We start from the raw sequence: 25223 nt of genomic DNA on the forward strand, positions 1-25223 counted from the left end.
ATCGGGTGGTGATCGAGCATCAAGGTTTGCTTTATCAGACATTGGGCGGCTGCTGTACACATGCTGGATTGACTCATGATAATCGGCCAGGCCGGTCTTTATCGTCTGCCAAGGGCCTAATTTAAACCAGCGTGTGTACTTAGCTTTAGTGCCCAAAACCTAATGAAACCAGTGCTGGGCGTAATGGAAAAAACTATGCTTACGGATCATTACGCGTAATTTTATGCTATTACACATTACGGAATTACGCTTACGGCGTAGACATTTATTTACGGTTCATGTCTGTAATTACGCATAGCCCTTACGCAATTATGCGTAAGAATACCGTAATGCAGGTTGTTACGTTATTGCCTTACGCGTAATTTCCTACTAGCAATTAATGCGTAAGGCCATGCTCCCAAGCGGAAAAGTTGACGCATGGATCAATGTTAGGTAGCCGCCGACTTTAAGGGTTAATAGCAAAGCCCCCTTAATTGCTCAGAGCCTCAAATTTGGAGAATATATTAAGGAGATCAGAAGGAATAAGAGGAAATTTTTTTTTTCAAAAAGACCTTATCGTTTTTGAGAAAATCGATGTTAAAGTTTCAAAGGAAAAATATATACATTTAAAAACCCGCCGACTTTAACGGTTAATAGCAAAGCCTGCTTAAAATTTAGGAACACCAAATTCCCAGGGTATATTAAGGGGATCAGTGGGAATAAGAGGAAATTTTTTTTTTCAAGGGCAAAAATGTCTTTTAAATGCGGAAAATGTCAGGTTTTTTTGCACAGGTAACAATAGTGTATTATTTTCATAGATTCCCCCAAGTGGGAAGAGTTTTACTTACTTCGTTCTGAGTGTGGGAAATATAAAAAAAAATGACGTGGGGTCCCCCCTCTCAGACCTCTTTAACCCCTTGTCCCCCATGCAGGCTGGGATAGCCAGAATACGGAGCACCGGCCGCGTGGGGCTCCGCACCCTGACTATACCAGCCCGCATGGTCCATGGATTGGGGGGTCTCGGAAGGGGAGGGGCAGCCAAGCTTTCCCCTCCCCCTCCGAGCCCTTGTCCAATCCAAGGACAAGGGGCTCTTCTCCACCTCCGATGGGCGGTGGAGGTCGCAATTTCCTGGGGGGGTTCATGGTGGCATCTGGGAGTCCCCTTTAAAAAGGGGTCCCCCAGAAGCCCACCCCCCCCTCCCAGGAGAAATGAGTATAGGGGTACTTGTACCCCTTACCCATTTCCTTTAAGAGTTAAAAGTAAATAAACACACAAACACTTAGAAAAAGTATTTTAATTGAACAAAAAACATAACCACGAAAAACATCCTTTAATATTCTTAATTAACCATTAATACTTACCTGTCCCTTTAAAAGCCAGTTCCCACGCAATATCCTCAGAAATTGGCTAATCAGTTACAATGTAACAAAGTTGTTACAATGTAACAACTTTGTTACTTTGTAATTCCACCGCACTCGACGTCTCTCGCCGCTCACCCGCCGGCCGCCGCATACACTTACGCTAAGTCCCCGCCGGCTCCCGCCGTCCACTCCGCCCACACCTGTCACCCATATACATGCTGGCACCCATGGGTGCCAGCATGTATATAGGTGACATGTGGGAGAGGCGGGGAGGGCAGCGAGAGCCGGCGGAACTTAGCGTCCTGCACGGACCACAGAGCTCTGAGCTATATAGCTCAGAGCTCTCTAAGCATCTTTGTATTTGGGCTCCAAGGAGCCCCATTGGTCCTTAGCAGACCAATGGGGTTCCTTCAAATCCGCCGGCTCTCGCTGCCCTCCCCGCCTCTCCCACATGTCACCTATATACATGCTGGCACCCATGGGTGCCAGCATGTATATGGGTGACAGGTGTGGGCGGAGTGGACGGCGGGAGCCGGCGGGGACTTAGCGTAAGTGTATGCGGCGGCCAACGGGTGAGCGGCGAGTGACGTCGGGTGCGGTGGAGTTACAAAGTAACACAGTTGTTACATTGTAACAACTTTGTTACATTGTAACTGATTAACCAATTTCCGAGGATATTGCGTGGGAACTGGCTTTTAAAGGGACAGGTAAGTATTAATGGTTAATTACGAATATTAAAGGACTTTTTTCGTGGTTATGTTTTTTGTTCAATTAAAATACTTTTTCTAAGTGTTTGTGTGTTTATTTACTTTTAACTCTTAAAGGAAATGGGTAAGGGGTACAAGTACCTCTATACTCATTTCTCCTGGGAGGGGGGGTGGGCATCTGGGGGACCCCTTTTTAAAGGGGACTCCCAGATGCCACCATGAACCCCCCCAGGAAATCGCGGCCTCCACCTCCACTGCCCATCGGAGGTGGAGAAGAGCCCCTTGTCCTTGGATTGGACAAGGGCTCAGAGGGGGAGGGGAAAGCTTGGCTGCCCCTCCCCTTCCGAGACCCCCCAATCCATGGACCATGCGGGCTGGTATAGTCAGGGTGCGGAGCCCCACACGGCCGGTGCTCCGCATTCTGGCTATCCCAGCCTGCATGGGGGACAAGGGGTTAAAGAGGTCTGGGAGGGGGGACCCCACGTCGTTTTTTTTTTTATATTTCCCACACTCAGAACGAAGTAAGTAAAACTCTTCCCACTTGGGGGAATCTATGAAAATAAAACACTATTGTTACCTGTGCAAAAAAAACGGACATTTTCCGCATTTAAAAGACATTTTTGCCCTTGAAACTTAAAAATCGATTTTCTCAAAAACTATAAGGTCTTTTTGAAAAAAATGTTTTTCCTCTTATTCCCACTGATCCCCTTAATATACCCTGGGAATTTGGTGTTCCTAAATTTTAAGCAGGCTTTGCTATTAACCGTTAAATTTGGCAGGTTTTTAAATGTATATATTTTTCCTTTGAAACTTTAACATCGATTTTCTCAAAAACTATAAGGTCTTTTTGAAAAAAAATTTTTTTCGTCTTTTTCCTTCTGATCTCCTTAATATATTCTCCAAATTTGAGGCTCTTAGCACTTAAGGGGGCTTTGCTATTAACCCTTAAAGTCGGCGGCTTTTTTTATATTATACGGGAGCGTAATATTACGCGATTACGGCAGACTGTGTAATTTCAATAGGAGTTTACTGTCTTACGCGTAATTTGTTACGCGTAATAACGTAACCTACGGTCTACGCGTAATTAATTACGTGTAATGCCGTAACCTTACACGTAACGCTTACGGTGCATTTGTAGTGAATTACGCTAATGCGTAATTTCGGCCCAGCACTGAATGAAACTTCAATCCAACTAATTAAGTTGGTTCGGTAATGACTGCTATGTATGGTGTCATACTACAGTAGAATTTCAGTTATCTAGAATTCAGTCAATCAAAACGCTGAAGCGTCCTGAAAAAAAAAATACTGCCTTTTCAAAATTTGCACAATGATTGCCATAATACCGTTTACAGTAATAAGACTATGTTACATTACGTTAAGCTTGTCTTCGTGTTAGCATGTTTTTAAATTCAATACTTCAATATGAAGACAGAGTTTATGGTTTGGGTATGGCATGAAGTAAAGTAAAGTATTAGTTAGGTCAGACTGGTTTTAAGGAAAGGGCGGGGGGTGACTGCCCAAGGTGCAGCAATGGAGGGTGGGAGAGCGCTGGCACATGCAGAGTAGGCCGTGGAGAGTTGACGTTAACTCACCTCTCCAGGATCCACATACGGCTCATCGCCTTCCTCCTATGTGCACCATCTCTTTGGTAACAGCCCCACCTGTGATCATGTGGTGCTTATGTGATCACGGGCAGGACTGTTACAAATGAGATGAAAATGGGTCGCGTGTGGATCCCAGAGAGGTGAGCTACTTCATCGCTCTCTCGACACATATACAGGGGGGAGGGGGGTCTTTTGCAACCCATACTGAAGGCTCACTGCCTACCTATAGTGGAAGGGTTTTCTGGCTACCTATACTGGGGGCTCCTCTAGCTATTTATGTTGGGAGGGACACCTGGCTCCTGGCTACAAAATCTGGGGGCTCCTGTATCAGCTGCCTGCCATGGCACAGAGCTAATTGGTAAGCACAGGGTGTTAACAAAATGTCTGCTTCATGAAAGCAGGAAGGATACACATATCCTGCAATAAATCTGCAGTGTTTCAGCTGTACGAAAGAAATGTTTTTCTTTAAAGGTTATTATGCTGCTGTGTATCTTTTATAGCAGAGAGAAACATCTGAGTTCAGGTCCACCCTGAGTTAGGCCTGTTTTAATAGTGACTCTCAAGCAACCAGAAACAACCTGGCATTTACCAATCCTTGTAGGTGCAGGATAACTGAGATTCTGTTGTATTTAGCACAGCGTGAAGCCACTTCTGACGGTTAGCCCACAACTGATTTATACTGCCAACTGTGTCTACAGGGATAAATAGGATTTAAAGGGTAAGATATATTTTTAGAAGTTTTTTCTTCTACATCCAGTATAGTGTGAACTCAGGGATCTTGTAATAACTGCCTAAAAATTATTAACAGTGTTTTTGAAAAGTGTTTATAGTCATAACTGTTTGAATGTGTATTGGCTTTTCTTTAAACCTTTATACGAACTGGGGGCAGATAACAGGAGAGAAGATATCACATTCTGCACTTTTGAGAGCATCAAGAGTCCAAGTAAAAGATTATTGAAATCAGGAAAATGAATCTTTTCGTATTCTTAAAATTCACACAGTGTTATATCTCTTAAATCGGAGTCCCATTCTGAATTCTCAAAGCCAACCCGACTGGCCATATTTAGAGAAAGTAGCACGGTGCCCAAAATAAAGTAATAAAGAACAACATAATACATACCAACCCTACATGGCTATTTTTCTTGAATCTGTGATAATCCTCTTCACTCATTGATATAAAAATATCTGCCAAAGCACCAAGAGATGTTGCTGCCCCCTTGAAAAACAAAATAAATAAATAAAAAAACGAGAAAAAAGAGAAAAAATGAAAAACACACAACAATTAAATACAGTAAACTAATCAGGTACTGTTAAAGGGAAGGTCCAAGCAAAATAAAAAAAATTAGTTTCACTTAGCTGGGGCTTCTACCAGCCCCATGCAGCCATCCTGTGCCCTCGTAGTCACACACTGCTGCTCCAGTCCCCCTCGGAGGTCGGCGGGCCGCATTGCGTACATTTTTACGCATTCCCGCTAGTTCAGGAACATTAACACATACATTTTTACGCGTTACTGGTTCAATGCGTAAATTTTTACGCGTTGCACCACTAACGCGTAAAAATGTATGTGTTAATGTTCTTGCATTAGCGGGAATGCGTAAAAATGTACGCAATGCGGCCCGGCGACCTCCGAGGTCGACAAGCTGCCAGCAGGGGACTGGAGCAGCAGTGAGTGACTACGAGGGCACAGGATGGCTGCATGGAGCTGGTAGAAGCCCCAGGTAAGTGAAACTCATTTTTTTAATTTTGCTTGGATCTTCCCTTTAAGACCGGCATAAATACGCTGTTACATGTGGTAAAGGCATATGACGTCTAATATATTTTAAAATATTGCATAATGTATATCAGAGTTAAAATTTATACTTTTTACATTAAATCCAGATCCTTTCAGAACATGAAAATGAGTGCTGAAATGTGCAAAGCGACTTGTATAATTTGAACGAGGCCTGAAAACAGCACGTGAAATGTTTTGCCTGGCTTTGACAGTGCATGGTGTGGCACTGGCCTCATTAGATTGTAAGCTCACAAGGGCAGGGCTCTCTAAGGGCTTGTTCACACCTAGGGTGTTTTGCAGTATTTTTTGAGCCCCCAGGGATTTTTAAAAACACCCTGAAGTCGCTAGTGCAATGATTCCTCATGGGATAGCTCATATCAGCACGTTTCGTCTGCTTTCCCCTCAGCAAAGTGCTGCATGCTACAATGGAAGGTATAGGAAAAGCGCAAAATGCTCACAAATCGATTTATCTGGTGATTATCTGGTGATTAAATTTCACGCTTTTATGAATAAATACATTGTATTTATTCATTTCCGGGTGAAAGAGTTCACTTCCTGACTAACGTCAGGAAGTGGAAAAACGGAATCGCTCTGCAAAAGCGCTTACAAAGCGCTTTGTACAAAATCGTAGCATGCAAAAAAAAATCAAAAATTGCTGGCGTCAGCAATTTCAATTTTAGATGTGAACAAAGCTTCACCCTTTTGGAATTTGCTATACATTTTGATCATGTCCCATTTGTCACTAATTACCATGTCTACCAATTCTGTTTTATGTACCAATGTCGATATTGTGATTATTATTATGTACCCCATGTTTGTTTCTCACTTTCTACAGTGCAATGGATTACGATATGTTGGTGCTTTATAAATCAATAGTAATAATAAATGACAGTTCAGTGTCAAAAAGAAACCTATTAATTCTATTCCATACCTGAGCAAAGGGTGACAAAGGAGAAATACGTTCTAATTCAACTCTATTTCGAATTGTCAGTATTTATTTTGTACCCTATGTTTGTTTCTTACTTTATACACTGCCACAGAATATGTTGGTGCTTTATAAATCAATAATAATAATAATAATAATAATTTACACAATTTTTTTTTACATCTACCCAACTTATTTTAGTATAGTATACTATGATGTGCTGATTTTATTATGGCATCTCTGTTGTGACTTCTCAAGTGAAGCGTAAAGTGTAATTTTGCCATTGTTCGTAGGAATGTAAGAGATTCCAGCCTAGCCCAACAGAATGAACCTATCTGAAAACCACAACATTTCATTCTGATCTGACATCCGAGACTATCTATTGTGCAGCTTATGCTATAAACAGTTCACAGTCACCTGTCCACATCAGATCTCGTGATTTCCAAGTGACTGACCTGCTGTACTTATTGCTTAAAGGAAGGGCTGGGGTACTGTCACTGCAAGAGGAAGGATTAGACTTTCCTTGTGTCTCTGATTCATCTTTTTTAGGCTTTAATAATTGATCAATTACTTAAAACAGTAATTAGTGTCCCTCATTACTAATCAAGCTAAAACTTCCTCATTGCATCTCTTTATCTGTAGAGAGCAAAGACCCGTGTGATTGCAGCAGCCGCTGCTCTGTCATTAAATCATTTGCTTTTGTGTCTCACTAGAAAGCTATCACTTTAGCTATTAAACAATAAAAGATTACAGAGGTGGAGGGAACAACAAGCAACAACTCCCACTTGTCTGATCTCATACCATAAAAGCAAGTGTGAATATACCACATACAAAGACATCCCACAAAGACATCCCAAACATCTACCTTCTTGTCAGGTATAGTAAGAGCAAAAAATCCAACAATAGAGGTCCAGATAAGCTCAGCTGCCTCGTACCACATGCCTGCAATCCAATAAGAAGACTATCAGAAGAATATTCTCTTTATCAGACACTATACAATAATTGTACGTACACACATAGATAAAAGTTAGGCAGCACAAACTAGTGGTATCATTCAAATCGGCTTTACCCGGCAAAAAGAAGCAACAAGTCTCTTAAATGACGGTGTCCACACACACTGCTGTTGTCATTGTCTTTTGAATACACGCATGCACAAGCGGAAGTGACATTTCACACTACATGCGCGCATACTTTGTAGCAATGACGTTTGAACGACATTGTACACACCTGGCTGACGGCACGATATCTGCCCAATGGTCGTCTGAATTGATCCACCAGTTGGATTGGGCAGAATACCCGATATTGGTCACTCAACGTTGTCATTAAACATTGTTTTTCACAAAGGCTATTGTCCATTAGGGCGATATCTGTTGTTTGTCGGACGTTTTAAGTGACAACTAGCTAACATGTGTACATAGCTTAAGCATATGTACAATCTGGGTCGGACTGGGACACTGGGGGCCCACCAAAGAAATTTCAACCTGGGGCCCACACATCCCATGATTGCGGTGAAAAAAGGGCGTGACCATGCACCGGAAGGTGGGCGTGGTCATGATGTATTATGGACAGGGCCAAATGTACATGATCTTAGCAGCATTGTAATTCAGAGACACTGCTGCCCAGCAAAAAATATAAAGTAATGTTCTACTTTGCAGAGGTTGCGACTGCAGAGGTTTCAGAGGTTACGACCGCATCGGGGCACTTGGGCCAAAGGGGCCCCGAAGGGCCCTCCCTCAACTACAGTATTACCTCTCTATTGGTCCCGTGGTCATAATGATCACTTCTATAGATACTTTGAACAGTGGTAATCATTAACAAGCTATTTCCCATACCCTTCATGCACCTCTCACACTGTAGTGGCCATTGGTAGGTTTTGCTGCGTCATATCAATTGTTATGTATAGAGTGCTTGGGGGGCCCCATTGTAAAAAAGCTCCTTAGCTACGCCACTGCTCTCAGCATTAGTGATTACAGCCCTGAGAAGAGAATTTTTGTGCTGCAGGCAGCAATTAGAGCTCTGTCAGACAGGGAGGGGGAGGGGACCCACTAGAGACCTGGAGGTGGGGCCCACCGAGGGAATAAACTGTACTACTGTGGCCCAGTCCAACCCTGTGTACAATCAATAAGAGTGGAAAGTGTAATGCCACTTTGATCAGTGAGGCAACTGTTATCCCAGGTTTGAAGGTACATGCAACATCGGGGCATGGAAAAGATGTGCCGTCTTCTCTAACCTTTAAAGAAGCTTATATGAGACAGTGAAAAGGATAAGTTCACTCAGGGTTTACATCAGTGGGAACCAGTGTGTATCTTCTCACCCAGTTTTTGCAGAATTTGCCCCCGAATCTGGATGCATACCGACTGAACTAGCACTCTGTCACTCTCTTCTGAATAGTGCCAGGTTCCTTGTAAGAATGAAACAGACAACTTTAACTGTAAAAAGGGTTAACCTGCTTAAATATACATTATGTAAACTGTTTCAGAATTATTTTATAATATGAGACTTTACCATTGTGGATGTTTAAGTAGAATTTCCACCTTTAAACTAAACTACACACCTCCTGAGGAAAACTCTTGATGCCCCCTAGTACTCTACTTCTTTCCTTAGCAGGCTTGTTCCTTACCCAGCATGGCTGTGTCAGCTGTACAGGTCCTACAGCTGTGGCTTCCAAGCTGTCTGCTATGTCTAGCTCCTTCCGGTAAGATACATTATACTGTATAAGAGTAAGAAATAGGGTTTTGATGGACACATCCACCTACCAATTTACCTTTCCCAAAGTTTCAATGACTGGAAGTAGCGGGGAGGACAGTCCTGAAGATGCAGCACACACTCAGTAGTGGACACTAGGAAATCGTTCCAAATTGATTAAGGATTATGCAAATTTTGTATGCAAATATATACAGTTTGAAAATGTACCAATCAAATACCACCAGAGCAGGATTCAATTGATCAATTTTCAAGCTGCTTGTATTTACATAAAAAATTGCATAGTCCTGAATTAACTTGGAATAATTTTCATTTGCATTTAGCATCTGTAAAAAGGGTGCCACGGTAATGTGGGTGCCAGAGATTGCCACTAGTAGAATATCGGTATAATTACCGATATTCTACTATTGTGCAGAGGTAATTCTGTAAATAAAATATTACAAATATTAATCATAACCGAACCTGCGCCGCAAATCTGCAGATATTTAACACTACGCCGAACACTAGTCTCACACTAGCTCTTCCTCTACTAACAGAACCCAACACTAAACTTCCCTAAACACAACACTAAACTTTTGGCTGATAATCAGCACATTCACAGCTAAATACTCCCTCTCCTCCACTATTTATTGGGGACCGGCCTAGCATATTTCATCTTATATTCGTCTTAATAATCATTAACACTGAATATGTGGTAGAACAAGAAACCAATAACAGCAATGGTAGGCCCTAAGCTTTGTGTAACAGCATTCACTAAAAATTGTACAATTAATGGGAATCTCATGGGAAGTACTAAGGGTTATGCCGTAAGGTGCTCATTAATGATACAATCTGGATGGTACAAGCTTATTGCTTCTATGTAATATGAGGGACTACTTAAAGTATCCATTCAAAGTATATTCATTCACTCAGTTTACCCTTCTACTACATTGATTTTGTAAGATTGTACAATAAAGATTGCATCATTAATGGACACCTTTAGACAATTTAATGAGCCTTACTATAAGTGCACGGTTGAATGATATCTGTAATTAATGATGTTCCTCACCTGTTGCTCCATTGTTACTTATCAAACTGCTTAATATATATTCTGCCTTCTGAAGCTTTCCTGTAGACAAGAGAATATGAAATAAAAATACATGAAAAAACATACAGTGATTCTTAAAGAAAGTTGAACCTGTAACTGAGAATGTCTCCCAATACTTTTGGAACAATGATCAATAGTTAAAACTTAACTCCGTCCTTCAGGGCCAAGGTCCTCACACATTTTTGGAACAGTTCAGATTCATTGATAGGGCTGAATCTGGAAAAAATTGGTTCATTAGACAGAATGTATATCGGCATTTCTCATTCCATCCTAAACACTGGCATGGATATGGCCCTCAAGGACTGGAGTTGGACAGCCCATGGTTAAAACTTATGCTGGATACACACGTTGCGTTTCCGCGTGCGACGTGGCCGTCGATACGCGTCGATTCGATTATTTCCGACATGTCCGATTCAAGCTTCGATGGATCATTAGGTCGATTTGCCATACTTTACATGGCATTCGACCTAAAAATCATCGAAGTTCGTTCGGAAATGTTCGGAAATAATCGAATCGACGCGTATCGACGGCCGCGTCGCACGCGGAAACGCAACGTGTGTATCCAGCATTAAACAGTGTTTGTTTTTAGCACCCTCTCTTTCCATTTAACAGTAAAAAAATTCTCACATTAACCCCTCCTCCAATTTAGTTACAGGTGTGACATCACACCCTCTGAGTAGACCATGGTGCTGTAGCCCACATCATCTTGACCTCCAGCTCTTCAGATGATTGCCCACCACCCCTCAGGGTAGGTGTACTAGCTACAGGAATCAAAGGGTGAATAGCATGCTGGAACTCTAAATGGAAAAGGAGCGCTCCATAGTGTGATACTTTAAAAGATCGCTTTATTCAATAGATAGAAAAAAACATACTCACAATGTATGTGGACACAATTCCCATATCAGCGAATTGTGGGAGGTAGTGGTTAATGTTTGTTGCAGACATACTCCTTGCAAATACCACAGGGGACAAGAGTCACTTACATGGTCACCATGTTCCCTTCTATTAGGCATTGAGAGTGGTCAGGGCACTGGTATGATGTGATGTCCCTCCTCCAACAAATCTGGACCCCAGCCAGTGACTTGAATGCTAAATCTAGCAGGGTTTTCTTGACTATAATAACAGGTAGTTTTAGGGGTCCTCTTTTTTTTTTTTTTTTTTTTTTGCTTTCAAAGGTTTCATTGAAACAATAAAGAAACATTCTAGGGGCCCTCTTTTTTATTTGGTAAGAGGGATGGAAAAGAATGATGGAGTTGGAATTTAACGGCCTCCCGCTGTTGGGCAGTCAGTTAACTTTTTTGCAGAACTTGCCCTGTGTAAAAACATTAAAAATATTAAATCACTGACCCAGCCTGTGCATGTCCGCACTCATGCAAGCAGCTATCTCTTCTGTGAAGCAACTCTCAGCCTCGCATCCATAGAGTCATCGGAAACTGATCTGATATCTGATCTGATCTAATCTATGGCCACTTGACCCCTGCAATCAACATGGTTAGCTAAGCTTAGCGATCAAAGAGAAAGTATGAAGTGTGAAAAAGACTTTTTCCCTAGTCACTTACAATTAAAAGGTGTGCAGCCAGAAAGGGTTAAAAGACTGCTGCTGATAAGGAGAAGTTTTGCTTCTAATTGTGGTTATTATATTGATTCAGTTATACTATTAGATCAACCATTCTACTGAATGATTAGGTTATGTCATGCAATGCCAGCATAATGTCCACCTCACACCAAAAAACAAACAAAACACATTTCAAGTAAGACATCAGACTGAATTCACAGATGCTCATTGTCTCATTAGTGTAGCTCCTATGCTGAAATGAACAGATAATCAGTTTTATTACAACTTTCTGTTTACGGCAGTAGCCTCCGTGTAGGCAATAAAACAGCAGAAAAAAGCTATGGGGAAAGAAGTAAGGCCTTGTTCACATTATGAATCACAAAGCGCTATCGAAAGCGCTGAGCGTTTCTGTGCGCAATTTATTTTCAGTGATCCCCTGTGTTTTCTGAGCATTGGGTGATTTTGTGTAAGCGCTTTTGATGAGCGATTAACGTCAGGAAGTGAACTATTTAACCCGGAAAAGATAAATACAATGTATTGATTCTTAAAAGCGCTATACAAAAGTGCTTTTTCAAGCTCTTAGTGATTTTCCTATTCCTTCCATTATAGTCAAAACGCTCAGAAAATGTTACAGGCAGCACTTTAGTCAGCAGAAAGCAATCGAAATGCGCAAATGTGATCTGATACGGAATAATTGCACAAACGTTTTTAGGGTGATTTTCAAAATTGCCGTAGCTTAAAATAAACCCTTGAAAACGCTCTAGGTGTGAGCAAGCCCTAACAGTTGAAATATAATGTAGAAAGCATGTCTGCAACTTCAAGATACTGATAATGGCATATTTATTTGAAGTTCAGCATACATTTATGGGAACAGTTTTATTATATGCATTTAAGAGAACATTATTTTAAATAAATTATGTTCAAAACATTCTGAAGCCACACCTCTCCACTACAGTCTGACAGCATTAATAGGCTATGCGTTATCAGGGAGACATGGTTTCAGCTGACAGAGCAATCACCCTCACTCCTGCATACCCATGTGACTAAGGGGGAGTGGTTTTGACTAACTTGTGATCAGGCAGCTGTAATTTACTAAGGAAGATATAAATATCTTTGTGCAGCAAGTAGATCTTTTTACTGTTTCGCAAAAACTTCAACTTCAGCTTTATTATTATTATTATTTTTTTACAAATGTTTTGTGTATAATTTATTTAAAAGGATGCTCTATTAAGTGTTTCTGTAATGGTTTTCAAAATAAACTGGCTGGAGCTGGCCACCCCTTCCTGTTCTGGATGATCTTTCATCACTCCTACAATATAACTTTTCTCTCAGTTCTGCAGAGCAAAGGACATTCCATGACATTTCAGAAGCACATTTGTCTACGAGTTTCCCAGTATAGGTAGCCAGATGATTACCCCCCCCCCTCCCATCGGGAGCCAGATGACCCCTTCAGTATAGGTAACCATATGGCCCCCCACCCCCCAATATTAGTAACCAGATGACCCCCCCAGTTTACGTAGCCAGTTTGGATGCAGATTGGATGCAGAAAAACTGACTCCAATGAATGCCTATGGGAAAATCTGCATCAGAAAAATCGTGTTTAGTGGAAACACGCCCATAGGCATTCACTGGAGTCAGTTTTTCTGCATCCAATCTGTGTGTAGTGGAAACAGGCCCTAAAGTCCAGCACATTTTCCCTTAACCTTTTCCCCAAATGTAGTCTGCACCCACTGCCAGCTGTTATTAAAGTAAGAAGTGCATCCATAGTACTGTATGTAGTAAGATCGTATTGTATGAAAACAGAGAAGATAGTAGGTTCAATTGATCCTGAACAATTGCATCACAGGTAGTTCATTCTTAACCTAAATCTGTCCATAAGTCAAAACACTGTACCATCTCTATCCCCCTGTACCTCCACTGTGCCTCCAGTGTCCCCCTATGTGTCACCTGTGTTCCCCCATGCCTTCAGTGTTCCCATTTGTCCCCCCCACTGTGTCACCTCTGTCATCCTGTGCCCTCAGTGTGTCGCAGCAAAATGTTATTTTACTGATTTAAAAACCATTTTTCTGAATTTTTTAAACAGATTTTCTCAAAAACTCCAACGTCTTGTAGATTTTTTAAAATTTGTTACCAAGCCAGGTGTTTGTAAGTCGGGGACTACCTGGATCGTTTGTTTCCTTAAATAGCTGGCTGATCTGCTTGGAAGATTTTTTGTTCATAGATAAAATTACAACATGTTTCAATATCAGAAATAGTTTGGATGCTTTACTGCTATGGATTAATTACATGCAATCCTTTCTTTCAATCTAAATGGTCTTATAAAAAAATATGTTGGTTCACTAAAAATTACACTATTTATGGAGACTTCACAATTAAAAAAAAAAGAGTGATACAACTATCATAAGTCAAAAACATACAATGATTTGAAACAAAGGACAATGGGAAATGAAAAAAAAAGATTCTATTATTTTGAAATAATGTCCTAAGCACAGACATCAAAACCATGATTTTTGCTACAATAGATGAAATCGTGTGTTTTGTCAGTTATAGCATTTGTTTAATAAGGAGGTTGGTGTAATCCTTTAGAATACAGGAGCTTCCTCTTATACCAAGCATAGATTATGTGTTACATTATAGAGGCTGTTGATCAGAAGTAATGCAATTCAGATACCTCTGTTTGAAACCAGCAGGGGATATTTGTTAAGGAACAAAAGGCCCAATTAGTATATTCCACACCCTTTCACAAATCTCTCTACCTCTTTTGGCTCTGAAACTCTTCATACTCCCTCCTTTGTTAATTTAGGAGGAGGATGGCCTTATGTCTCAAAAGATGCCACTGGATTCAGAAGAATGTCATCCCCTAATGGCAATGAGTCTGCTCTTCAAAGTCAAGTAGTCTCTAATTGGATCTGCGCTCAAAAACAGAGGGAGATCAGTGCAAAGATACATCACCTGAGTTTATAGAGATGCGAGCCTGTCTTATAACCACCTGAGGGGCTATTGGTGTGGATGGCCACAACTTGTGCAGAGCCTTGGCAACTGATAGTAGTCTTGTGGATGCATCTGCCCAGTACAGAAATCGGTCAATCAAAAACACGATAGCAGCAGCAGTATCGCTGTCAGCAACCCGTATACTGGCCTTCAGAAACACCTAGCATGGAGATAAAACAATGACAACTGAATATGTCATTACATTATGACAAAATCACATTAATGTAATGCCACCTTCATTAGAAAATAATATAGCAAATCTTAATACACAAACTCTCAGATATAATTTTCTACACATACTGAATTATGCTTCCTTGCAGGCATGGTGACGGTCTTGTTTGGTGGACAAAACAGCTCTACATTTTCATTTTGCATTCCCACCTGCAGTGAATATCTCATTCATGCAAGAAAGTCTGTTAACAGCTTGAAGGAACACTATCAAACCAAGTGTACTAAAATGACAATGCACAAATAATGTCTAAGTAGCTGTGTAAACATTTTCCTACTTTTCATGTTAAATATCAGAGGCAAAAGCTTTAATTCATTGTGTGTAGAATTTAGCTACTTTTGGAATGTCCCATTTGCAGATGTATAAATCTCTGCAGTCTGACATGCTAAGAACAGTGTTATTTTAAAGCACAGTTATGTGCAATGGCTCTGGTATCAGGTTTCACACACAATTACAAATGTTTATGTTGCACATGACATAGATTTCCTCTGCTCTCTGCAGAGAGCTCAGTAAGAGACAGGCAGAGCTTTTTCTCACACACAGGGTTAACATATGTAGTGTGTGTAGTGTGAGGGAATTCCCCCTCCCCTTATGGTTCACTCTGCCGACAGATTTGCCATCAGAAAAATGTGAAAGAATTCAAAAGTATACACTAGTACTTAGCAGTACTTCCCAAACATTTCCTATCTCTGAGCTCCCTCACAGTGCTGCACCTGGGGACATATGTCCCCCCTTGCCCCCCATAGCCATGCTTCTGCCTCTCAGTACGCCTGTGCTCCCAGCTAGTCAAACCAAGTAAACAAGAGGGATTTCTTGGAGGGAATTGTTTTTTTCATGAAAACGATGTTACACTTTCAGTAATGAACCATTAGGTGCATTGTAAATTTGCAGGTATTCATGAATAATCAGCTATAAATGAACCTGTCCACATAGCTCCCATGCTTCCCACATTTCAGCTTATTTTAGTCCAATATACGAAAGAATAAGGATTGCATACAGTCTTTTACAAAATAAATCAACCAGTATTCTACGACTGTAAATCTAAAGTGTGTACACTAATGTTGCTGGCCTCCTTGTAGCAATCCACCAGGTTTGCCGCTCGCATATCGCCTTCTCTCCTCTCCATAGAGAAGAATACAAAGCTCAGCTGGAAGCTGTACAACATGTCTGTAGCTCATGTATTGACATCACACACTGGGTCCTTGTTGCATTGTGGGAAATAACAGTTGTTTCCAACTGCCAAAAAAACCAGCATCTCCTTTCACAGAGATCACCTACCAGCAGTAAAAATGTCGCCATGTGATAAATGCCAGAATGTAAATCAGGGAGCGTAAAGATTTTACAATGGGCAAACACTGACTAAATAATTTATAAAGAATTATTGTAAAAAAATAAGCACTCTTTTTTATTACGTTATTTTTCACTGCAGTTCCTCTTTAACCACTTGAAGACCCAGCCTTTACCCCCCCCCCCCCCCCTTAAGGACCAGCACTGATTTCTAAGATCTGTGCTGGGTGGGCTCTACAGCCCCCAGCACAGATCAAATACCAGGCAGAGCGACCAGATCGCCCCCCTGTTTCCCACTAGGGGGATGATGTGCTGGGGGGGGTGGTTCTGATCGCTCCTGCCTGCGTGTGGCTGGCGGGGGAGGGGCACCTCAAAGCCCCCTCCACCGCAGGATTCCTCCTCTCCCTCTCCTCCCTCCCTGCCTCGGAGATCGGAGGCTGCACAGGAACGGATCTGTCCTGTGCAGCCTCTAACAGGCTCCTGCCTGTCATGTGACAGCGATCCCCGGCCGCTGATTGGCCGGGGATCGCTGATCTAGTACAACGCTGCTACTGTTAGCAGCGTTGTAAAAATGTAAACAAAGCGGATTATTTCCGCTTGTGTTTACATTTAGCCTGCGAGCCACGATCGGCGGCCCGCAGGCTATTCACGGAGGCCCCCTGCCGTGAATTGACAGGAAGCTGTTTCCTGATTAATTAGCCTGCAGCCGGCGACGCTGGTCCTGCAGCTAGCACTTTGCCGACGCGCATTATGAGTGCGCGGTCGGCAAGTGGTTAAGAATATCCAGAAATATCAAACTTTTACTGGTATTTGAGGAACATATTCTAAAGCTTTCCCCTATATGCTATATTATACTTCAGATGATAAGTCATGTCCTACTTGCCTGCTTTTACTACATATGTAAAAATTCCTGCTACTCTAAATACGAAAAACAGTTGTGATCCTGTTAACTTGCATAGTATGGCTTTCTATTATAAATGCACAGGAGACCAGGGTTCGAATCTCGGCTCTGCCTGTTCAGTAAGCCAGCACTAATTCAGTAGGAGACCTTTGGCAAGTCTCCCTTACACTGCTACTGCCAATAGAGCGCATCCTAGTGGCTGCTGCTCTGCTCTGGCGCTTTGAGTCCCCAAGGAGAAAAGCGCAATATAAATGTTATTTGTCTTGTCTTGTCTTGAATATTTGCATTACTTGCCATTCATTTAACCTCCTTGCCGGTTATCCCAAGCTCAGCTCGGGGTAACCTGCGTAGGAGGATTTCTCAGGCCCCTCTGGGCCGATTTTCAAAAAATTTTTTTTTACTGCACGCAGCTAGCACTTTGCTAGCTGTGTGCAGTTTCCGATCGCCGCCGCTCACCGCCGATTCGCCGCTACCCGCCTCGCCGCCCCCCCCCCTCCAGACCCCTTGCGCAGCCTGGCCAATCAGTGCCAGGCAGCGCTGAGGGGTGGATCGGGATTCCCTCTGACGTCCCGACGTCCATGACGACCAGGGAAGCCCAGCAGGAAATCCCGTTCTGAACGGGATTTCCTGCTTACTCTGATCGCCGAAGGCGATCGGAGTGGATAGGGGGATGCCGCTTGTCAGCGGCTATCATGTAGCGAGCCCTGGGCTCGCTACATGATTTAAACATTTTTTTTTTTAAAAGTGCTGCGCTGCCCCCTTGCTGCCAGAGCTGGAACGGCAAGGGGGTTAAAGAAGCTTTTGTAACAAGAGGGGAAAAGTGGTGTTCATGCTTCTGGCCTGTAGATGGCACTGTGATAATACTGTGATGCTGCATGAGTGCATGTGATCTTTCTATGCTGTTCTGGTATGCTTAATGTCTGTGTGTGTGCTGGATATACAAAGCAAAGCAGCAAAGCATGGCCTGAAGTTTACAGAACTGCAGTAACTTGTAAATAAACTTAGTTCCAGTTATTCTACATCCAGGATTACTGAACACAACAAATTGGTGACAAGGATGGTACTTCTGGCTCAACAAACACCTCCATGTTTCCTTCAACACCTGGGTGAGCCTACAATGTACTTACTTGGTTTCTGATGTTTGAGAATTATGTGCTTGCCGCAAATGAGACTGCTTTAGTTGATGCTAGAAAGAAAGCTTTGCTAATTCACTGCCTGTATTAGACAACTCACCAGAGGTGCAGTAGGTGCTCCCCCCCCCATATCCCTTTTCCAAGTGCCTACAGGAATCCCCCCCTGCCACTTGTACAGGATCCCAGCATGCAGTCGTGAGGTCAACACCGGGATATACACTTCAGCCTATGTGATGCTCTCCACTAGAGGGTGTCATAAAGATGAGACACGGAGAGAGTACTGACCACCTGAAAACACAGGCAGGGAATTCACTGCTCTTCCTGCTAATATATGTACATTTTCAATAGGTAGATACGTTATCTGTCATTCAACAGCATTTAAAGAGACACTGAAGCAAAAAAAAAAATATGCATATAAAGAAAGCCTACGGGCATGTTTAAATGCTCTAAGTGCAAAATGGGCTTGATTCACAAAAGAGTGCTAACTGTTAGCACGGCTGTTTTCGCGCGAATTTTTGCAGTGCGCTCAATCGCGAATTTTCGCATTAAACGTTTTCGCGCGCAAACGCGAATTTTACCGCGAAATCTATATCGTTTTTGCGCGAAAATTCGCGTTTGCACGCGAAAACGGTATCGTTTCACACGAAAATTCGCGATCGCGCGCAATGCGAAAATTTGCGCGAAAACGGCTGTGCTAACAGTTAGCACTCTTTTGTGAATCAAGCCCAATGTGTCCGTACGTGGACCGCATCAATGTATTTTTTGATTGCAGGGGTGAAAAGGAATACACTATTAGATCCTTTATCAACTGTGACACAAAAAAAGTATTCTATATGATACAATGCCCATGTGGCCTAAAATACATTGGCAAAACAAAAAGAGCATTAAAAGAGAGAGTATTGGAACATTTTTGTAAGATAACAAATGGGAAGGCTACAGGTATAATTTATGATCACTATAGGGATCATCATCAGAACAGCCTGAAGGGGACCTCAGTTAGGGGAATTTACAATTTGAAAATTTCTGGGAGAAGGGGTGACTTTGATGAGGTCCTCTACTGCAAGGAAGCTATGTGGATCTTTAAAGAAAACCTATACTGAAAATTAAAAGTCAAAATAAACATACACAAGTCATACTTGCCTCCCGTGCAGTCTACTCCTCAATCTATTTTTCCTCTCCTGCGTCCTGTTTTTCCACTGTGATCAATAGAATTCTCCGTCCTCCATTTTGAAAATGGCTATTACCCCATAACAGCTTCCTGGTCAGCACACTGTTAAACTGTAACATCGCCCACTTGAGCCATAGGGAAACATGGACACATCAGTTCTCCTCTCAGCTGTAACTGACAGCAACTGATATATAACTGGCAGCAACTGATATATTTCAGTTCTGACAAAATGTTGTCAGAACTGGAAGGGATCACTGTAAGAAGAAAATGGTGAGCTTCTGAGAGGAACTGATGGCAAGGTAACTATGTAATGTTCATTTGAAGTTACCTCATGTGTTTATTTTAAATATTTTTACTCAGTACAGGTTCTCTTTAAGCTTGGGAGTGTAACTCCGGGTGGACTCAATGCAGAATTGGACCTATCCCCTTTCCTCAAGATTAATAGGTACAATTAATGATATTTCCCCTGGCTGGGATTGTAGAAGGTCTGATGAGTTTGAATCCCAGAAGTAGATCAAATGTATGGGCAAAGCATGAGTTGTGTGTGGATCCGCAATGTATGAACTGTGCCATGAATATGGACTGTGCCTTTAACCACTTGCCGACCGCCCACAGCCCATGGGCGGCGGCAAAGTGGATAGCTAAAGGACCGCAATACGCCTTAGGGCGTTGCGTCCTATTTACATGCCGGGGGAGCGATCGCGTCATTGATGACGCGCGCTTCCCCCGGCAACTGGCTCCGCCCACCCGTCGTAACATCCCGCCGGCCATACGGAAGCGATGTTAACCCCGCGATCGCCGCTACAAAGTGTATAATACACTTTGTAATGTATACAAAGTGTATTATACAAGCTGCCTCCTGCCCTGGTGGTCCCAGTGTCCGAGGGACCACCAGGGCAGGCTGCAGCCACCCTAGTCTGCACCCAAACACACTGATCTGCCCCCTGATCGCCCACAGCACCCCTCAGACCCCCCCCCAGACCACTGTTTGCACCCAATCACCCCCCTAATAACCCATCAATCACTCCCTGTCACTATCTGTCAACGCTATTTTTTTAACCCCCCCCTCGCCCCTCCTGATCACCCCCTCACCCCTCAGATTCTCCCCAGACCACCCCCCAGACCCCCCACCCCCTGTGTACTGTATGCATCTGTCCCCCCTGATCACCTGTCAATCACCTGTCAATCACCCATCAATCAACCATCAATCACCCATCAATCACCCCCTGTCACTGCCACCCAACAATCAGCCCCTAACCTGCCCCTTGCGGGCAATCTGATCACCCACCCACACCAATAGATCGCCCGCAGATCCGACATCAGATCACCTCCCAAATCCATTGTTTACATCTATTCTCTCCTCTAAACACCCACTAATTACCCATCAATCACCCCCTATCACCACCTGTCACTTTTACCTATCAGATCAGACCCTAATCTGCCCCTTGCGGGCACCCAATCACCCGCCAACACGCTCCGATTGCCCTCTGACCCCCCCTTATCAATTCACCAGTGCATTAATTACATCACGGTGGCGTAGTGGTTAGCTCTCTCGCCTTGAAGCGCTGGGTCCCTGGTTCGAATCTCAGCCAGGGCACTATCTGCAAAGAGTTTGTATGTTCTCTCCGTGTCTGCGTGGGTTTCCTCCGGGCACTCCGGTTTCCTCCCACATTCCAAAAACATACGGATAAGTTAATTGGCTCCCCCTAAAATTGGCCCTAGACTACAGTACTTACACTACATAATATAGACATATGGCAATGGTAGGGATTAGATTGTGAGCTCCTTTGAGGGACAGTTAGTGACAAGATAAATATATATATATATACACTGTACAGCGCTGCGTAATATGTCGGCGCTATATAAATACTAAATAATAATAATAATAATAATAATAATCTGTTCTTCCCTGTAATAACCCACTGATCACCTGTCAATCACCTGCCAATCACCTATCACCCATCAATCACCCTCTGTCACCCCCTGTCACTGCCACCCATCAATCAGCCCCTAACCTGCCCCTTGTGGGCAATCTGATCACCCACCCACACCAATAGATTGCCCGCAGATCCGACATCAGATCACCTCCCAAATCCATTGTTTACATCTATTCTCTCCTCTAAACACCCACTAATTACCCATCAATCACCCCCTATCACCACCTGTCACTGTTACCTATCAGATCAGACCCTAATCTGCCCCTTGCGGGCACCCAATCACCCGCCCACACGCTCAGATTGCCCTCAGCCCCCCCCCCCTTATCAATTTGCCAGTGCATTAATTACATCTGTTCTTCCCTGTAATAACCCACTGATCACCTGTCAATCACCTGCCAATCACCTATCACCCATCAATCACCCCCTGTCACTGCCACCCATCAATCAGCCCCTAACCTGCCCCTTGCGGGCAATCTGATCACCCACCCACACCAATAGATCGCCCGCAGATCCGACATCAGATCACCACCCAAGCGCAGTGTTTACATCTATTCTCTCCTCTAAACACCCACTAATTACCCATCAATCACCCCCTATCACCACCTGTCACTGTTACCCATCAGATCAGACCCTAATCTGCCCCTTGCGGGCACCCAATCACCCGCCTACACGCTCAGATTGCCCTCAGACCCCCCCCCCTTATCAATTCGCCAGTGCATTAGTTACATCTGTTCTTCCCTGTAATAACCCACTGATCACCTGTCAATCACCTGTCAATCACCCATCAATCACCCCCTGTCACTGCCACCCATCAATCACCCCCTGGCACTGCCACCCATCAATCACCCCCTGTCACTGCCACCCATCAATCAGCCCCTAACGTGCCCCTTGCGGGCAATCTGATCACCCACCCACACCAATAGTTCGCCCGCAGATCCGACGTCAGATCACCTCCCAAGGGCAGTGTTTATATCTGTTCTCTACCCTAAACACCCACTAATTACCCATCAATCACCCCCTGTCACTGCTACCTATCAGATTAGACCCCTATCTGCCCCTAGGGCACTCAATCACCCGCCCACACCCTCAGAATGCCCTCAGGCCCCAGCCCTGATCACCTCGCCAGTGCATTGCTTGCATCTATTCCCCCCTCTAATCACACCTTGAGACACCCATCAATCACCTCCTGTCACCCCCTAGCACACCTACCCATCAGATCAGGCCCTAATTTGCCCCGTGTGGGCTCCTGATCACTCGGCCAAACCCTCAGATCCCCCTCAGACCACCTTCCGATCACCTCCCCAGTGCATTGATTGCATCTATTTTCCCCTCTAACCACCCCCTTAATCACCTCCTGTCACCCCCCTAGCACTCCTATCCATCAGATCAGGCCCAATACAACCTGTCATCTAAAAGGCCACCCTGCATATGACCGGTTCCACAAAATTCGCCCCCTCATAGACCACCTGTCATCAAAATTTGCAGATGCTTATACCCCTGAACAGTCATTTTGAGACATTTGGTTTCCAGACTACTCACGGTTTTGGGCCCGTAAAATGCCAGGGCGGTATAGGAACCCCAGAAACGGACCCCATTTTAGAAAAAAGACACCCAATGTATTCTGTTAGGTGTATGACGAGTTCATAGAAGATTTTATTTTTTTGTCAAAAGTTAGCAGAAATTGATTTTTTTTTTTTTTCACAAAGTGTCATTTTTCACTAACTTGTGACAAAAAATAAAATCTTCTATGAACTCGCCATACACCTAACGGAATACCTTGGGGTGTCTTCTTTCTAAAATGGGGTCACTTGTGGGGTTCCTATACTGCTCTGGCATTTTAGGGGCCCTAAACCGTGAGGAGTAGTCTAGAAAACAAATGCCTCAAAATGACCTGTGATTAGGACGTTGGGCCCCTTAGCGCACCTAGGCTGCAAAAAAGTGTCACACATGTGGTATCGCCGTACTCAGGAGAAGTAGTATAATGTGTTTTGGGGTGTATTTTTACACATACCCATGCTGGGTGGGAGAAATCTCTCTGTAAATGGACAATTGTGTGTAAAAAAAATCAAACAATTGTCATTTACAGAGGTATTTCTCCCACCCAGCATGGGTATGTGTAAAAATACACCCCAAAACACATTATACTACATCTCCCGAGTACGGCGATACCACATGATTGGCACTTTTTTGCAGCCTAACTGCGCTAAGGGGCCCAAAGTCCAATGAGTACCTTTAGGATTTCACAGGTCATTTTTGTTTCAAGACTACTCCTCACGGTTTAGGGCCCCTAAAATGCCAGGGCAGTATAGGAACCCCACAAATGACCCCATTTTAGAAAGAAGACACCCAAACGTATTCCGTTAGGAGTATGGTGAGTTCATAGAAGATTTTATTTTTTGTCACAAGTTAGCGGAAAATGACACTTTGTGAAAAAAAACAATTAAAATCAATTTCCGCTAACTTGTGACAAAAAAATAAAAAAAAAAAAAAACTTCTATGAACTCACCATACTCCTAACGGAATACCTTGGGGTGTCTTCTTTCTAAAATGGGGTCATTAGTGGGGTTCCTATACTGCCCTGGCATTTTAGGGGCCCTAAACCGTGAGGACCACCTCCAACTACAAGCCCCCCCCCCACCCCCACCCCCACCTCCAGCATGCAACACCTATCATTGAACTTGTCGAGAGTCTCAGTGACTTCTGCAGATTTGAGAACCAGGCAGCACCTGCAGTTCTCCCACAGCCACCTGCCCACTCGGCTGCCTCAGATGTCCTGGGTCCAAACTCACCCCCGCCAACAGTGAACGAGGCTGATGTCCTGAAACACTTGCTAAGGCTAAATGCTAGGAAAGCCTCAGGTCCAGTCGGAGAGCCACCATCCTGCCTGAAAACCTGCGCTTATCAGCTCTCTTCCATCTTCCCTAGGTCCCTTTAGGGATGCAAAGTCCCTGCTTACTTCAAGAGGTCCATCATCATCCCTGTCCACAAAAGCAGGGAGTCCCCAACCTCAACAACTTCAGGCCTGTGGCACTTACACCCGTCATCATGAAAGCTTTTGAAAGTATGTTGCTCTCCCTCCTCGAGCTCTCCACAGAGATCCAGCCCAAGTTCACGTGAACAGGTCTACCGACAACGCCATCAACATTTCCCTGGAGCTTGTCTATGATCACTTGGGCAGACCAGGCCCTTACACCAGGATCCTCCTATTGGATTTAAGCTCGGCGTTTAATACCCTCGGCTCCAAAATGCTTTAAGAGAATCTCGCCGCGCTCGGGGTCCACCCCACCCTACACCTGTGGATCATGGACTTTCTCACCAACAGATCCCAGGTCATCAAGTTAGGCACTATCTCCACACAACCTAGGATCACTAACACAGGGCCCCCACAAGGTTGGTGTTTCTGTTCTCCCTATATACAAACAACAGCAGATCCACGTTGGGTCAAAGTAATCAAATTTGCTGATGACACCACCATAGTCGGTCTCATCACAAAAACTAGGAGAAGGCATACTGCCACCAGGTCGAGAGTAGCTGCCACTGGTGCAGGGAGAATAGTCTGGTCCTAAACACCGCAAAAACTGTGGAGGTGATCGTTGATTTTAGGAGGTGCTCCTCCACCATATCCATATCAATCCATATTGATGGTAAGGAAGTTAAACCACCCTGGCGTTCTATTAAATGCGCCAGGGTGGCGGCGCAGCACTATTTTTTGTGTTTTTTTTTTAAATCATTTAGCTAGCCTAGCGCTAGCTACATGATTCCCCCCTCCCTGCAGCGTCCCTTCCACCCTTCCGATCGCCGCTGGCAAGTCTTCCCATAAGAAAATCCCATTCTGAACGGGATTTCCTTTAGGGCTTCCCCCGTCGCCATGGTGACAATCGTGA

General features: G+C 43.6%; 1 protein-coding gene across 7 annotated transcripts in view; it reads right to left on the reverse strand.

The window, feature by feature from the left end:
* Nucleotides 1-25223, reverse strand: part of ALPK1 (alpha kinase 1) — a 205727-nt gene that overhangs the window by 20847 nt on the left and 159657 nt on the right. For all 7 annotated transcript variants that reach the window (XM_068281338.1, XM_068281329.1, XM_068281346.1 and 4 more), the window contains 5 exons: nt 14646-14844; nt 10100-10159; nt 8663-8749; nt 7214-7290; nt 4773-4868 (listed from right to left, as the gene is read on the reverse strand). In XM_068281338.1, the coding sequence (XP_068137439.1) occupies nt 4773-4868; nt 7214-7290; nt 8663-8749; nt 10100-10159; nt 14646-14844 (519 nt within the window). The remainder of the gene's footprint in view (nt 1-4772; nt 4869-7213; nt 7291-8662; nt 8750-10099; nt 10160-14645; nt 14845-25223) is intronic.

Source organism: Hyperolius riggenbachi, chromosome 1, assembly GCF_040937935.1.
Source record: "Hyperolius riggenbachi isolate aHypRig1 chromosome 1, aHypRig1.pri, whole genome shotgun sequence".
Taxonomy (NCBI): domain Eukaryota; kingdom Metazoa; phylum Chordata; class Amphibia; order Anura; family Hyperoliidae; genus Hyperolius; species Hyperolius riggenbachi.